Below are 13,675 nucleotides of genomic sequence, written 5' to 3'. Positions count from 1 at the left end.
TATTTTGCTGAACCACCTTTTCGTCCTCTTAGAGTTCAGCCTCAGAAACGGCACTGACAGGTGCCCCATGTTGTTTTGTTATTCAAGCGTCACTTTTTAAAGCTAATGGGGACTGAGGGGTAAGGGTAATTACGTGTATAACTGGGGGAGGGGGGGCGGGGCAATGGCCCTTGCATTCAGCATGAAACCACAAGGCTGGTTTTTCACCAAGTAAACTCTGCGTTGGCAAAACACTCAGTTTTGGCCTTGGCCAGGAAGTGTGCCAGCACCACAGGCAGACGGTTGGGCACGGAAGGAAGATGTTCATAGGAGTCTAGAAGCCAGACTCTCACATAATGGGGCACACGTAAGAAACTGATAAACATTTGCTCAGGTTTCAAGCAGAATAAAATACAACAGCACTTTGTAAACATGAAGATTAAAATCTTAGAATGAGAGACCACAATTGTATTTATCATAATAACGATATGTGTGTACTGTTTCTGCAACCATTTCCAATGCATTTTCACATCTAGTTTCTCGATTAGTCCTCGCCACCACATCAGAGAAGTAATATTACTACCTTCGCTTGTCATGTGAGGGAACCAAATTTCTGAGTCTGTGACTTTCACTCCGTCACTTATTCGGTCAATTTTTAAGCCCCTAGAATGTGCCGGGCATTTGACCAAGTCACGGAGTATAACTAGGTACTATGGCAGATGCTGCTTACGCGTGGAGAGTCTTGAGCTATTTCTCAAGGAGAAGCATTATTGGCAGCTGGGCAGGATGGCTCTTTGCTGGGCAGAAAGATCTTATCCTTTGCAGAATATCTAGCATCCTTGGTTCTGCCCACTAAATTGATGTCATCAATCCTTAAAACAACCAAGAGCATCCCTACACCTTTCTAAATACGTTTATCTGTGGTGGGGGTGGGGAGGGGCGGGGAGAACTCTCAGTTGAGAGCCCCTACTAGACATCCAGAGCAACAAGTCTTAAGTCAGACAGCTATGGTTTCATTCTAGTTCTAGCAATTCCTCTCCCATGTGACCTTAGACAAGTGACATTATCTATGCCTCAGTTCCCACTGCCACCCCCAGCTCTCCCCCACCAACCATGTAAACTGGTAATAATAACCCTTACAAGATTCTTGTGAGGGATAATATCTATTTAACACCTGACCCACGTCAACTTGTGACCCTTACAAGATTCTTGTGAGGAATAATATATATTAAACACCTGACCCACATCAACTTTCAATGAAAAATTCCCAATAAATACCTGTATTATTTCATCCGTTCATCTCCTGTACATCCTCATCTGCTTGGACCTTTAAAGCCATCTTCTCAGGGAGCCCTCTCTATCCACCCTATTTAAAATTGCAACCCTCTCACTGCTTGCATTTCACATCCTTCTTTGCTTTATTTTTTCTCTGTAGCACTTGTCACTTTCAAACATACTCTATATTTTAAACATGCGTTTGTTTATTGTGTCTCCTCCAGTCGAATGTACCACGAGGACACAGATTTTTGTCTGTTTTGGTCTCTGCTGTCTTTAACACCCAGAACAGAGCCTAACTCGTAAAAAACATTCAACAGAAATATCTTGAACGAGGTCGAATGGATATAGCAGACAGCCAAGGTCTGAAAGCTGACCTCTGGACTGCAAATTCTGTGCTCTCTTCACTATGGCGAATGACCACATATAATGATATTAAAGGTAAACTATGTCGACCATTAAGAAACATAAAGTGTTACATTGCCACACTACCTGAGAGAGGCCTTTAGGTTGTCCCTCTTCTGGGAAACTTTGAAGTTAACAGCTGCTAACAGAAACCCAGTCACCAGCCCATTTCACTTGAGTTGCCTTTGTAGGGTTTTTTCCCAAAGCTTTTAAGATAATCACTCAAGCCAGAGAGTGATACCGGCTTAAACACTTACATTATTCCCTGGTTTCCTTATCTCTATCCACATCTGCCTGAGTTAGAACTGAACTCCAGTGATATTGGAAATACCTACCCATGCTATTTACCTAAAGCCAAACTCTGACTCTCCAGTGCTAGAACTAGCACCTGGTTAATACTGCACTTTTACCAAAGTAACCATGGCAGGTCTGACAGTCAGTCACCAGTTACATCCATGACAAGACGTGGGGTCCCAAAGTCTCGTGGGCACTCCACCACAAGGGGGCCTAGGAAGGACACATCAGGCCTTCCATTTTTATTCAACCTAAAAAAAGAAGTTGAGCTAATGTTAAAAATATAAATTAATGTTAAATATGAATTCATACAAACAACCCCATCTAACCTGTCATATCGAGTTACATGCCACTTGGAAACTAGGTATCCTAAAGGTGATGGCAAGCCACAGTAAAGGGACTATAGTAGCCACCTCCACAATCCCACTACTCTGAGCATATTTCAAGGGATCACCATTTATAATCGAATCATAAATAGATTTACAGGTTATATTATCTACTTTCATGTAAACTCTTCCTAACAAAACAGAATAGAAGCTTAGAGAGATCCTCGTACCACAGCTTGGAGATAATACTCACAATGCACGCACAAAAGAAAACGGTATTCCTCTCTCTCTCTGAAGCTTCATAAGCCACATCACAAGGTAGAAAAGGATGACAGAATCAGAGTTGACAAGGAGTCAGCTAACAGAGTTGTCCAGACAAAAATGAACATGCGGCTTTACAGTCACTTAGTGGTAGAAAGTAGAAATATCCTTAATCCTAGATATTTAGCTAACGGTAGTAATATGTATAAATTATCTATAAACAAAATATGTTGGTGATGACAGTTCAGTGGGTGGGGTAAGTATTGTGGATGTTTGCTCGTCATCAAATCCACCCCTTTTCTAGAAGGCCTTTCTATACTGCAGAGGCTAGTGATTTAAAAGCTGTATTTCCCTAGTTTCCTTGAAGCTGGGGTTTTGGATATGAATATGGTTCCCCCAAACAGAAGCACTCACTCAAGATTTAGGAAGCAGACATGAGCGAGAGGCCATCTTCCTGCCTTCTGGGTTGTTTGCTGCTGGCGAAAGTGGCGATGGGGACATAAGGGTTTTTGTGTAAAGCATTACGGGGTCCGCTCTCCAGCTTCCTGGATACTGAGTGGCAGCTGCAGTGGGGAAGCATCCAGTTCTGGAATCAGGATTTCTGATCCACGGTGCTGCGTCATCAGTTTGTTCTTGGACTCAGGAGTTCAAGGATGGTCTCAGAGGTAGCAGAACCCCTGGCGGGTCAGTTTTGAGCACCCATGCAAAAATATATCTGTTTCTAAATGATTGCATATACTACTATTAACTGGGACTCACTCCTGAAGGCCCAGCCGAGAGCCCTAACCCTCCAATTTTATAAGCACCAGATGCCCTCCATTAAATACCTTTCTGCTTTAAATACCTAGGCTGCTTTCCAGTGTCTGCTCTGAACCCTGACTGCATCCTAGCAGACCAGAAGCAAAGAGGTTTGGGGGACAAATGGAATAAACCACACAAGAAGCTGTTTGAACACGAGAGGCCAACCTGGCTCATACCCTGGGCTCTGTGCATATTGGTGAGCGGAAGAGGTGTCTCTGACAATCACTTACAGTCATGCACTGCGTAAGGATGTTTTAGTCAATGACGGACCCCATATGGGATGGTGGTCTCATAAGATTATAAAGGAGCTGAAAAATTCCTATCCCCTAGTGACCTGATAGTCATTTTAACACTGTAGTTTGATGCATTATACATGCGTTTGTGGTGATGCTGGTGCACACAAACCTACTGTGCTGCCAGTCTTATTAAAGTATCCACGTGCAATTCTGTGCAGTACATAATACTTGACAAAGGTAATAAATGACTATGCTACTGGTTTGTGTATTTACTATACTATATATACCTTTTATCATTATTTTAGAGTATACTCTTTCTACTCATAAAGTGTTTGCTGTAAAACAGTGTGCCCTGTTATGATGTTTACTGGGTCTCTTGATTGCATCATTTTCTCTTGTGCTTGATTTAATCTCATGTGGTCTTATAAATTTAATGTAGCCTAAGCGTATGGTGTTTAAAAAGTCTAAAGCGGTATATAGTGATGTCCTAGGCCTTTGCATGCACTCACCACTCACTCACTGACTCACCCAGAGCAACTTCCGGTCCTGCAGGCTCCACTCATGGTAAGTACCCTAAAGAGGTGGACCATTTTTATCTTGTATATTGTATTTTTACTGTGCCTTTTCTATGTTTAGATATGTTTAGACACACAAATACCACTGTGTTACAACTGCCTACAGTATTCAGTACAGTAACATGCTTACAGGTTTGTAGCCTAGAAGCAACAAGCTGTACCATCCAGATTTGTATAAGTGTATTCTATGATGTTCACAAACGGACAAAATCACCTAAAGACACATTTCTCAGAACACATCCTTAAGGGCTAAGCAGAACAGGCTGTATTTACTCTTTAAATGTTTCCTAAACACCTCTGGGCCAAGCTTAGAGGTGGAATGGATCCCCTGCTGAATCAAAAGAGGAAGAAGTACAAATAAACAAACAACCACAGTACATTTCTAAAAGGGCTACTGAAGAGAAATGCTAAGGGCAATGAGAGCTCAGTAGCCTAGAAAGAAACCAAAATCCACACTGGTGATACTTTCTCCTAGAAATTTCTCTATTTCTATTTGAACTTCCAGGGTCAAGCCCCAAGTTAAATAACTTACTTCCCCACCCTTCCCATTCTAACTCTTACCAACCTACCTCATCAGCTAATCGAAGAAATATATTAACTGCAAGCCTTAAGGCTCCAAAAATAGGTGCAAATTTCCCAGGCAGAGCAGAAAAGACTTAATGGCCTGCATGCTGGCCAAGGCTTTAGGAAGCAGGTAATCATGGCTAACCCCGTACTTCCAGGCCCTCAGCTGGAGCCTGCAAGAGTGCCTTTTTCATCGCCTCACCATGATTATGGACAAAAAGTGCTTTCGCAATTTACACAGGTGCTACTTTATGTGCCACTAAGAAGGAAAAAGGCTGTCTATCAAAAGACAGCACAGTACTAAGATGCCATCATACGACACAGTCAAATTTCATAAGCACGAGAGTGTAAAAAAAAAAAAATGAGTCTTAGAATCAATAAAATACAATAATTCCTGGAGTTAGGAAGTGGGGAGACCCCACACCAGGTCTTCCACTCCCAAATCATCAATGCATTCAATCTCTATATTTTTCCTGAGTGTCTACATTAAGTCAGGACTATGCGCAGTTGTTTTTATTCATGAATGCCAGGGATTGCACCCTGAGTATTTTGTTTAAGAATTTCCCAACACAAGCTCAGTTAAAACTTTTCTCAAATCTCTTTCTCTGGATTTGTAGGGATAAACCTGGAGAATAGGGGTGGTCTAGTTCTGGAGGGGCTGGCACAGGGGAAACAGGATTTACATAGTGACCCCTTTACCAAAGTACACTAAACAAAGAAGTGCAAGCAAGTAAGTGGCTCTGTCACTTCTACCCCTGTCCCATGCCCCCTCCACAGAGTCCCCTGCTCAAATGCCTCCAGGGTTTCCCATGCCATCACCAGTCAAGATCAAGGCCAAGGCCCACACAATTTCCAGCTCATAATCTGTCTGCTCCCTCCCTCAGCTCCAGACACTCAGAGCTGCTAGCCTTGCAAGTTGCCACCTCAGGGATGGGACTGGTGCAGCTCTCTGTCTGGAACATTCTGCCTAGGACAGATACATGGCCACTCACTCCTTCACTTCCTGCAGGTGTCTGCTGTCCAATGTCACCTTGTCAATGAGATTCTCTAATTACCTCTATTAAATCGCAACCCCTGCCTCTCAAATCCCTCTATCCATCTTCCCTGCTTTGTTTTCTCTCTTCACATCATCTGACACACCATATATTTTACTTCTGCATTTGCTTAGTCTGGCTACCCCACTAAAATGTAAGTTCCGTGAGGGCAGAAATGTATATGTTGTATCCTCAAGGCCTAGACCAATATCAGGCACAGAACCAAAGAGACAGAGACAGAGAAAGAAAGAGCGACTCTGCCCTTAAGTTTTGATTAATCACATTTGCCTTAAGATGTATCAAATTACAAATTCCAGGAATTTTTGCTGGACAGATCAGATTATTCAATGATCTCATAAGGGGGAAGAACTGCTCCCCCCTTTATTTGTGATAAAGATGGGGTCTCAAAATTCAAGAGAAGAAAAACTAAAAAGAGAAAATGAGTAAGCAAGACAACTTCCAGGTTTTCTCAGAATCTGAATTTATAAGCAGCCAGCCAGCGATGACTTTCAAGAGAGCCTTTTTCACTTACCCTCCCCAGATTAAGAGGTTTGTCCTTCTGGATTTAAGAAGGGAAAGGGTAGTGCCTGCACTTGTAAACCTTTGCCTGTTTTTAAATGGCTGCGCTAAGAGAGCTGACCCTGAGAAAAATGACTTTTCAACCAGATTCTTATAAACAGAAACCAGCTCTGCTGGAGGATGGATTCCCTCACCCCATGCCCCACAGAAATTCCCCAACAACTCTTTCTCTGGTGCCAGATCACCACTTTTTTTTTTTATTTTACAGAAAGCTATGAAATGAGGACTCCTCAACAGTGGCTACGGCTGCCACAGGAAATTGCCTGAGTGTATCTCTCTCATCTGAACGCAGCAGTGAAAATGCTCCATTGAGGCCCAAACGCTTAAACCACCAAGGGGATACCCCATACTGGAAATGGCTTATTCATCAGTTACTTAATGCTGTTTTCAAGATTCATAACCGTCTGATATTGAGACCCTCCTGACATCTTTTCAAAGGAAATTTCAGGTAGCTAACATAAAAACAGCTCCTGTGAACTGGTATGACGCCAAACTCATTTCACATATAAGCAAAAAGATTTTTTAATTTAAACTTAAATGTGTAGCAAAAAAAAAAGCACGATGGGACTAACATCTTGAAAAGGTGAGGGGTGGAGGTATGAGCAAGTCTATAAATTGAAAATGTTGTGGTTAAATTTTCTGTCTTTAAGCTTAATAACTAGTCACCATAATAATATATTTTTGTAAAATACATATTATCAAACAGGATGCGAAATGCATGATGTGATCTCAACTATTTTTATATAATAGAAAAAAGTACCAGTTGCTTCAGGGTGGTAGAATAAGAAATGATTATTTCTCTTCTGTACTTCCCAAATTTTCTAAAATGAGCACATACTATGTTTATAATTAGATTAAAATTATAACACAAAAGCCTTTTACATTCAATCTAATCAAGTAAAACTTCAAAGGGTTGACCCAAGAAGTCTTTAAATAAAGGGTATAATCTTTCAATACATTCAACCAAAGTAAAGAAATCCCAGGCCACAGTGAAAGTAAACATATTGCAAACTGGAAAAAAAAAAAAAAAAAATGAAATGAGAGGAAGAAAATGAGAGAAAAAGGCTTTCTCCTCCTCAGGCTTCTCTTCTATGAACAGGAGCTTTCAAACAAAACCACAACCCTAACAATCCTACAGAGTAACACAAAAGGAAGGTTAAGAGGAGTGGTCTTCACACACTGGGGGCACAAATGCAGCCTGGGGACCTCTTGGCTCTGCCTTTCAGGACAAGGCTGCGTCAAAGCCCCCGCCATGTGGGGTCGGTATGCAGACACCTTAATGGACCAAAGCACCTTTACAGGATGCATTCACTGAGAGACTCAAGCGCGTGCAGAAACCACAGGCATATGGTTACATCCTTACCGACTTCAAGAGCAGTTCGTGCCACAGGAGGGTCCGTCCTTCGGATGGGTTTCTTCAGATTAGTGGGCTAAAACAAGGCGAGGCTTCCCAGGTACCCAGGATGCTGAGTAGTGCCCAGGCTGCCTCACACCTTGGGGCAGCACAATCGAGGTCATAAGGAATACTCCAGTCTAGTGCATTATGAGCTTGGACCAAACCATGTCTCAAGGGATCTCAGAGATCAGGAAGGCAGAGAAGTGTCCCCAGCAGACAGAGCCAGACTTACTGATCAGGCATGTGTGGCAAGGCCTGACACAGCCTTCCTGAAAACCAGAGAAGCTAGTCTTCTAGAGTTTAGACACTTTATGCATTCATCCGGCGAATATTTTATTGAGAACCTACTATGTGCCAGGCACTGTGCAACATAACGGGATTTGAATGGCACCTAAAACCTGGGCCCTGCCCTAAAATATATTCTTAACAAATACTATTAACTCAGAGTGTCAAAGATCTAAAGAAACTGCCTCACTGACTCACAAAGCCCACTTCTGCTGAACCGTCCAAGCAAATTAAAGATCAATTACTCAAGTGTACAATGCATTAGAAAGTACAAAAGACAATGGTCCCCAGATTGGAATCAGAGGAAAAGACAGCTTCCCCCGCCCCCTCACCTCCCGTCCCCAGCTGTCTCTTTTTATTCTTCCTCTCCCACCTCACACACTCCAGGTATTTTCTAGCCACCAATGAAGCCGGGAATTCATTTCTTTTGCAGTATTTCTTTTCTATCTCAGTTCTAGGTATTTGGAACTCCTGCCAGAGGGCTCCAAATTTTTAGCAACACAATCTGTGCCATGCTGTGGTCCCTTCTGCCTCTCCCAGGGTGAACTGGAGAGCCAGGCTAAAGGATCAGCTATCATTACCCTAAATCCTATGGAGAAGCAAAGATTGGCTAACTTTTAAAAGAAATTCGAAGCAACGGGAACAAGATTTAGCATCAGCCACCATCGACAATGCAGTTTTTAAAAATGAGAGAAAAAAGAAAATAATTAATATGGATTTCAAAGCATATTTTATGTCCCATATTATAATAAACCATCGATAGGGAATTTTTGTGGCATTATAAATAATTCAAAATAAGGAAGCCCTTTCAATTAAACTATTTGCAGTTCTACATTCAATGGAATGTACTGAAAGTAGCATTTGCTATAGACAAATATCAGGAAAAAATATCAGGAGAGCACACTCAAATAGATGTGCATAATAAACAAATGCCTTTTCTTGGGAGGAAATGGGACCAGGAGAGGAAGCAAAGGCTGAGAGAAGAGGGTCAAGGACAGAGGATCCTTATTAGGACAGCCTTAGAAAAGATTCTGACTCTGGTCTCAAAAGACTAGACTGAAAAGGGCTAATGCCACTCTCAAGTCAACTTAATATTCTAACTGGAGCTGGAAAGTTTAGCAAAGTGCCAATTACAAGTTGGAAGTTTCTTCCTGGTATCTCTGGCTAGAAAGTTACTTCCTAATTCTCACACTGGAAAGAAAAAAAAAAAAAGCACGCGATGCATGAACACCATGGATAGTAGCAGTAGTATCAGTATTTCACTGGACAACTAACAGGTACAGAGAAGTTGAAGTGCATTCCTGCTGGAGGCTGAGGTGTATCTCTGTTCCAGGAATTCCTGCAGAGAATTACCTGGCATGTTGCGTCCTGGCAAAACTTTAAATGACCTAAACACATCTCTAGAGTCTCCACCAAAGCATTTAGCCCTTTGTTTAAACTGTTTGAGCACCAATGTATCTGCACACCACCCAATCCCCTGACCCTCTGGGGTGGAGTCAAGCCTGGTCTCCAGGGTGCCACTGTCTGTCTGGTCCTGCCCGCTGGAACCACTGCCCGGCTGCCAGAATGCAAGCGAGATCCATTTTTAAATCCCCTTAGAAGTTTCACCACCACCGGTTTGGGTGAGGTGACAAACACCGCTGTAGTTTGCTGACTTGAAACTAAAAATACTCAACTGCAAACAAAAGCCATCTTTTACAAGGTGGGCTCGGATGTCCCGAGGTTACAAGTGGTAGTGTCAGACTGTATCCTTGGCAGCGTGGCCGCCTGAATAACTGCTCCTCGAGTGGGGCAGAGGGACCATTCTGTCCTCGCGCTGTCAAGGAATCTCGCAGCCGGCAGCCTGCCTATTTGATGGAAAGAACAGCTTTATTCCTCTGCCATCCACCCAAACGCACGCTACATGAAAAGGGCCTACGTCGGCCGAAAGTGTTCAGATAGATACACACTGAAAGAAGGCGGGAGGCAAAAAAAAAAAAAAAAAAAAAACCAGTAACCTCGTTTCCCTGGAAGGAAACGTCTTTCCAGCTCCCTCTTCCTAGCAATTACAAAAGCAAATTATTGCCGTGACTATACTGAGAAAGGCAACTCGGAGGCGTAAAAAATGGGTTTCGGAGCCACTGTGGCCCAGGCGGGGCCTGCTGGGGGCAAGGGGACGCCCGAGGCAGGACGGGGAGACCGCGTTACCCGCGAAGCCTCCTCGGAAGATTCTACCTGTTGGGCTTCAGAGTCGAGCGACGAACCGCCGGCTGCGACGCTCCAGGGCGCCGATCCCTCCCGGGGTCCCAAACTTTCCTTTGCGCCCTTCGGAAAGGACGAGCCTCGGCTCTCCCCCAGTTCGGACTTCAGATGTGAACGTGTCTAAAGCCACCGGGGGCTGGGGGAAGGGGACTCATTCCCACACGGCCCAGGAGACTCCGGGTGCTGGCAACCCAGAAGTGGGGGATGCAACCTGACGGTCAGCCCAAAGCAGGTCCCGGCCGAAGTTTCCTCCAAAACTGCGGTGGCCAAGGCGTGACCCAGGAGTTCTGAGTCGCCCAGCGCGGGGTCGGGGCTGGAGGTGGGGGAGAGGATGGAGCAGGCCCAACCGCACCAGCCGCAAGGTCAATGCGGAGCCGGACCCTGGGGGCAAACAGCCAGCGCCAGGCCCCTTCCCCAGCCTGGTGGAGGGGTAACGCCGGGCACCCAACCTCTTCCCACACCTGCTCGGCGCGGCGCGGCGCGGAGCCCGGGACACGTGGGAGCATAGCTCCGGGCTCCGGACCTCGCCGGGGCGCGTATCCTTCGGCCCCAGCCCCTCACCCAGAAAGGGGCAGCGCACCCGCAGCAGGACGGCGCCTCTTTCACCCAAGGGCTTCGGCTAGAGCGGGGAGGGAGTTTCGTTCTGCCTCTAGCCCCCAGCAGCTTCCCACAACCTCCACCTCTCCCTGTTACCTCGCAGACGGACAGACAAGAGACACAAAGAAAAAAAAAAAAAAAAAAACTACCGCCCCTCCCGGTCCCATCCTCCAGCCTGGTGCCAGGAAGAAGCAGAGCAGAGAGCACATCTTCCCTCCTCCTCCCCATCCCGACTCGGTGACCCGGGCAGACCCGGGCAGCAAGGAGCCCCGAGGTGGCCGAGGGAGAAGAGGTAAGGGTGGAAGAGGCAGAAACCAGGCGGAGCGAGCGAGCGAGAGCGCGAGAGAGAAGAAAATATTCAACAAAACCACGCTAACGCGCCCCCTACCTGGGTGCAACATACTTTGGAAATAGAAGATGACCAGGATAAAGGATCCCAAGCAAGTGGCCAGCACCATCCGGCAAATTTTGTTCATCCTCATCACTTCCAGTAGCGCCGGCTTCATGGCTTTGTCCTGCCTGCGAGAACCCGGCTATCCGGGAGGCGCGCCCGGGGCGCAGGAGCCGGGACCCCGCGGCGCGGCGCGGAGCGGAGCCCAGGAGGCGTAGGGCAGGACTAGGCAGGGCTCGTGAGGAGGATCGGGCTGGCTTCGCGGCCGCTCTCGGAGCCCTCCAGCCCCGGGCAGGGGTGTGTAAGACGCCGGAGTTGCTCTGGAAGTGCGGAGATGCCTGGACCAGCCGGCTGCGCGCTCCGGCTCCTCCTGCTGCTCCTCCTCGCCTCTCTGCCGCCGCCTCCGCTCCCGCCGGCCGCCGCTGCTGCCTCCTCGCGGGCCGGGCGGCAGGGGTGCGAGCGGTGATGGTGGTGCCGCCGCCGCCGCCGCCGCCGCCGCTGTGCTGGTCGCTGTGGCTGTGGGACGGGTCCCCTCCCTCCTCTCCAAAGGCTACTTCATTGCGCTCCAATGATCTATATATTCCGGGGCTGGGTTTTACCAAATGCAACTCGCAGCCCCCGGCGAGGGGAGGGCGCCTGCGGAGAGCAGGGAGGCGGGAGAGACCCGAGCGCCGGGGCGGAGCGTCGCGCTCCCCCCGCCCCTACCCGAGACTTGGTCGCGTCCAGCTGTTTCCCGGGGAGTGCTGAGTGCGCGCCGCGCTCCCGCAGGGTCCCAAAAGCCCTCAGTCCCGGCCGTGCTCGGCCGCCGTCTGGAGGTTGTGTCAGCGTTTCCATGACAAAACGTGGAGGAAAAAAATACGAATAAAATCGCCTCGGTGCTGCCACCCACTCGTGCGGACGTTCGAAGAGGGAAACGGAGGGGAGCGGGTTGGGCATCGGAAGCGTGCAGGGGATCTTGTGGCACGCGATAATTTCAAATCGCTGGATAGAGAGGGTGGCTGGGAAATTGCCCCCAAGGAGCGAGTGCCCTCTCCCGAAGCTCTGACCTGGATGGTTTCGTTTTCCTTTCAAATGACAGCCCAGCTGGAGCGACGTTTTAGAAAGAGGTTAAAGAGGCTGACTTCAGGTCAAGGTTAGGGAAACTGCACAGCCCGCAGAGGTCAGGCGACAGCCGAGCTTTCCCGGGGATTTATGCATTTTCTGACACCTACTCCGTCGACAGGGCAAAGGGCTTTCCGAAGGGTAGGGCCCTCTCCAGAGTCCCCGAATTGCACGGGAGTCTTGGCTGGGTGGATGTGACAGGATGCTCCCTCGAAGTCACTCTCATCCAAACCCAACAACTGCTGGGAAAACCAAGCCGCTTGGCATTGGAAGGTAAATGGAAAGACAGCGTTGCTTTCTTGTATTGTGTGACGTGATTTAAAATGTCTAATTCCATACATTTAGGTTGTTTAACAATCAATAAAGTGAATGCGAGCAAACAGTGTGATCACGGGCTCAGTACTAACTGAAGGGACTCAGATACTACCGTCCACTTATCTACTTACTACCTAGAATCTAAGATGTAGTTCTGCCCTTGTGGTTTTTGTAAGCAGTTAGCCACTGTCATACCCTTTTGTTTTTCTTAGAAATTTACACGGTGTTTTTAAAAGTTAAAGCATTATTTAAATTCTAACAATAACATAAATCAAGAAAAATATTATTGTAAAGACTGACTTTTGTGCCATATTATCAAATCGTTACTACTATAACTTAATTAATAATGAAATAAGGTAATGTGTCTCTCGGTGTCTCTCCCATAATAGGCATTTGACAAATACTTATTGAATCTGAATGTAATGAGCCTTATCCTCCTCTCGACACATCAGAGACACACAACTTAGAAACAGATACTTACAGCAAAAACCACCTCTACAGCCTCAGTTCCCTTCCCCCAAAGTTTTCTTCCAGCAGTTGCAACGTAGGGAAAGGAACAAAGTCAGGAGCCTTGACTTTGATTACAGAAGATAATCAATTACAGCACAATATTTATGTAGTCAGTTTATACTATATTAATTTGTACTCGCTTGTGAATGAGTTGCTTACTTAAGGCACCTGAGCTGAACAAGCTCCAGTACAAAGTCATTTTCCAGCGATTCCACACACCACTCCCCCAGGAAATTGGGGATGAGAGCAGCACATACCCCACCCAAGCCCCCAACCAAGCTAGGGAACATGGCTAGATGAGCACTTGCACTTTGCCTAGAATGTCCTGGTTTTACAGAGCGAGGGGAAGAGATTCGCTCCCAGGTCACCCAAATGGTCTCTCACCTTCCAAGGCAGAGACCATGCTGTACCTATATGAAGGTCTGGACGTGTGTAAGGCAGTCTGGGAAGTCCTAGGGCCCAGGGAAAGGTCATATGTCAAATTTCTGTTGGGTCATAGAGGGTTGAATT

General features: G+C 46.4%; 1 protein-coding gene across 1 annotated transcript in view; it reads right to left on the bottom strand.

The window, feature by feature from the left end:
• LOC111735994 overlaps nt 1–12,681 on the bottom strand; it is a 52,898-nt gene extending 40,217 nt beyond the window's left edge. The window contains exons 1-2 of the mRNA XM_023527453.1: nt 12,451–12,681; nt 11,237–11,940 (exon numbers count right to left, since the gene is read on the bottom strand). Of these exons, the coding sequence (XP_023383221.1) occupies nt 11,237–11,940; nt 12,451–12,681 (935 nt within the window). The remainder of the gene's footprint in view (nt 1–11,236; nt 11,941–12,450) is intronic.
• Nucleotides 12,682–13,675: the final 994 nt, after the last annotated feature.

Source organism: Pteropus vampyrus, unplaced genomic scaffold (assembly GCF_000151845.1).
Source record: "Pteropus vampyrus isolate Shadow unplaced genomic scaffold, Pvam_2.0 Scaffold16, whole genome shotgun sequence".
In the NCBI taxonomy this organism is placed as follows: domain Eukaryota; kingdom Metazoa; phylum Chordata; class Mammalia; order Chiroptera; family Pteropodidae; genus Pteropus; species Pteropus vampyrus.
Note: the sequence above shows the minus strand (reverse complement) of the source record. Positions and strands in the feature narration are given on the sequence as shown.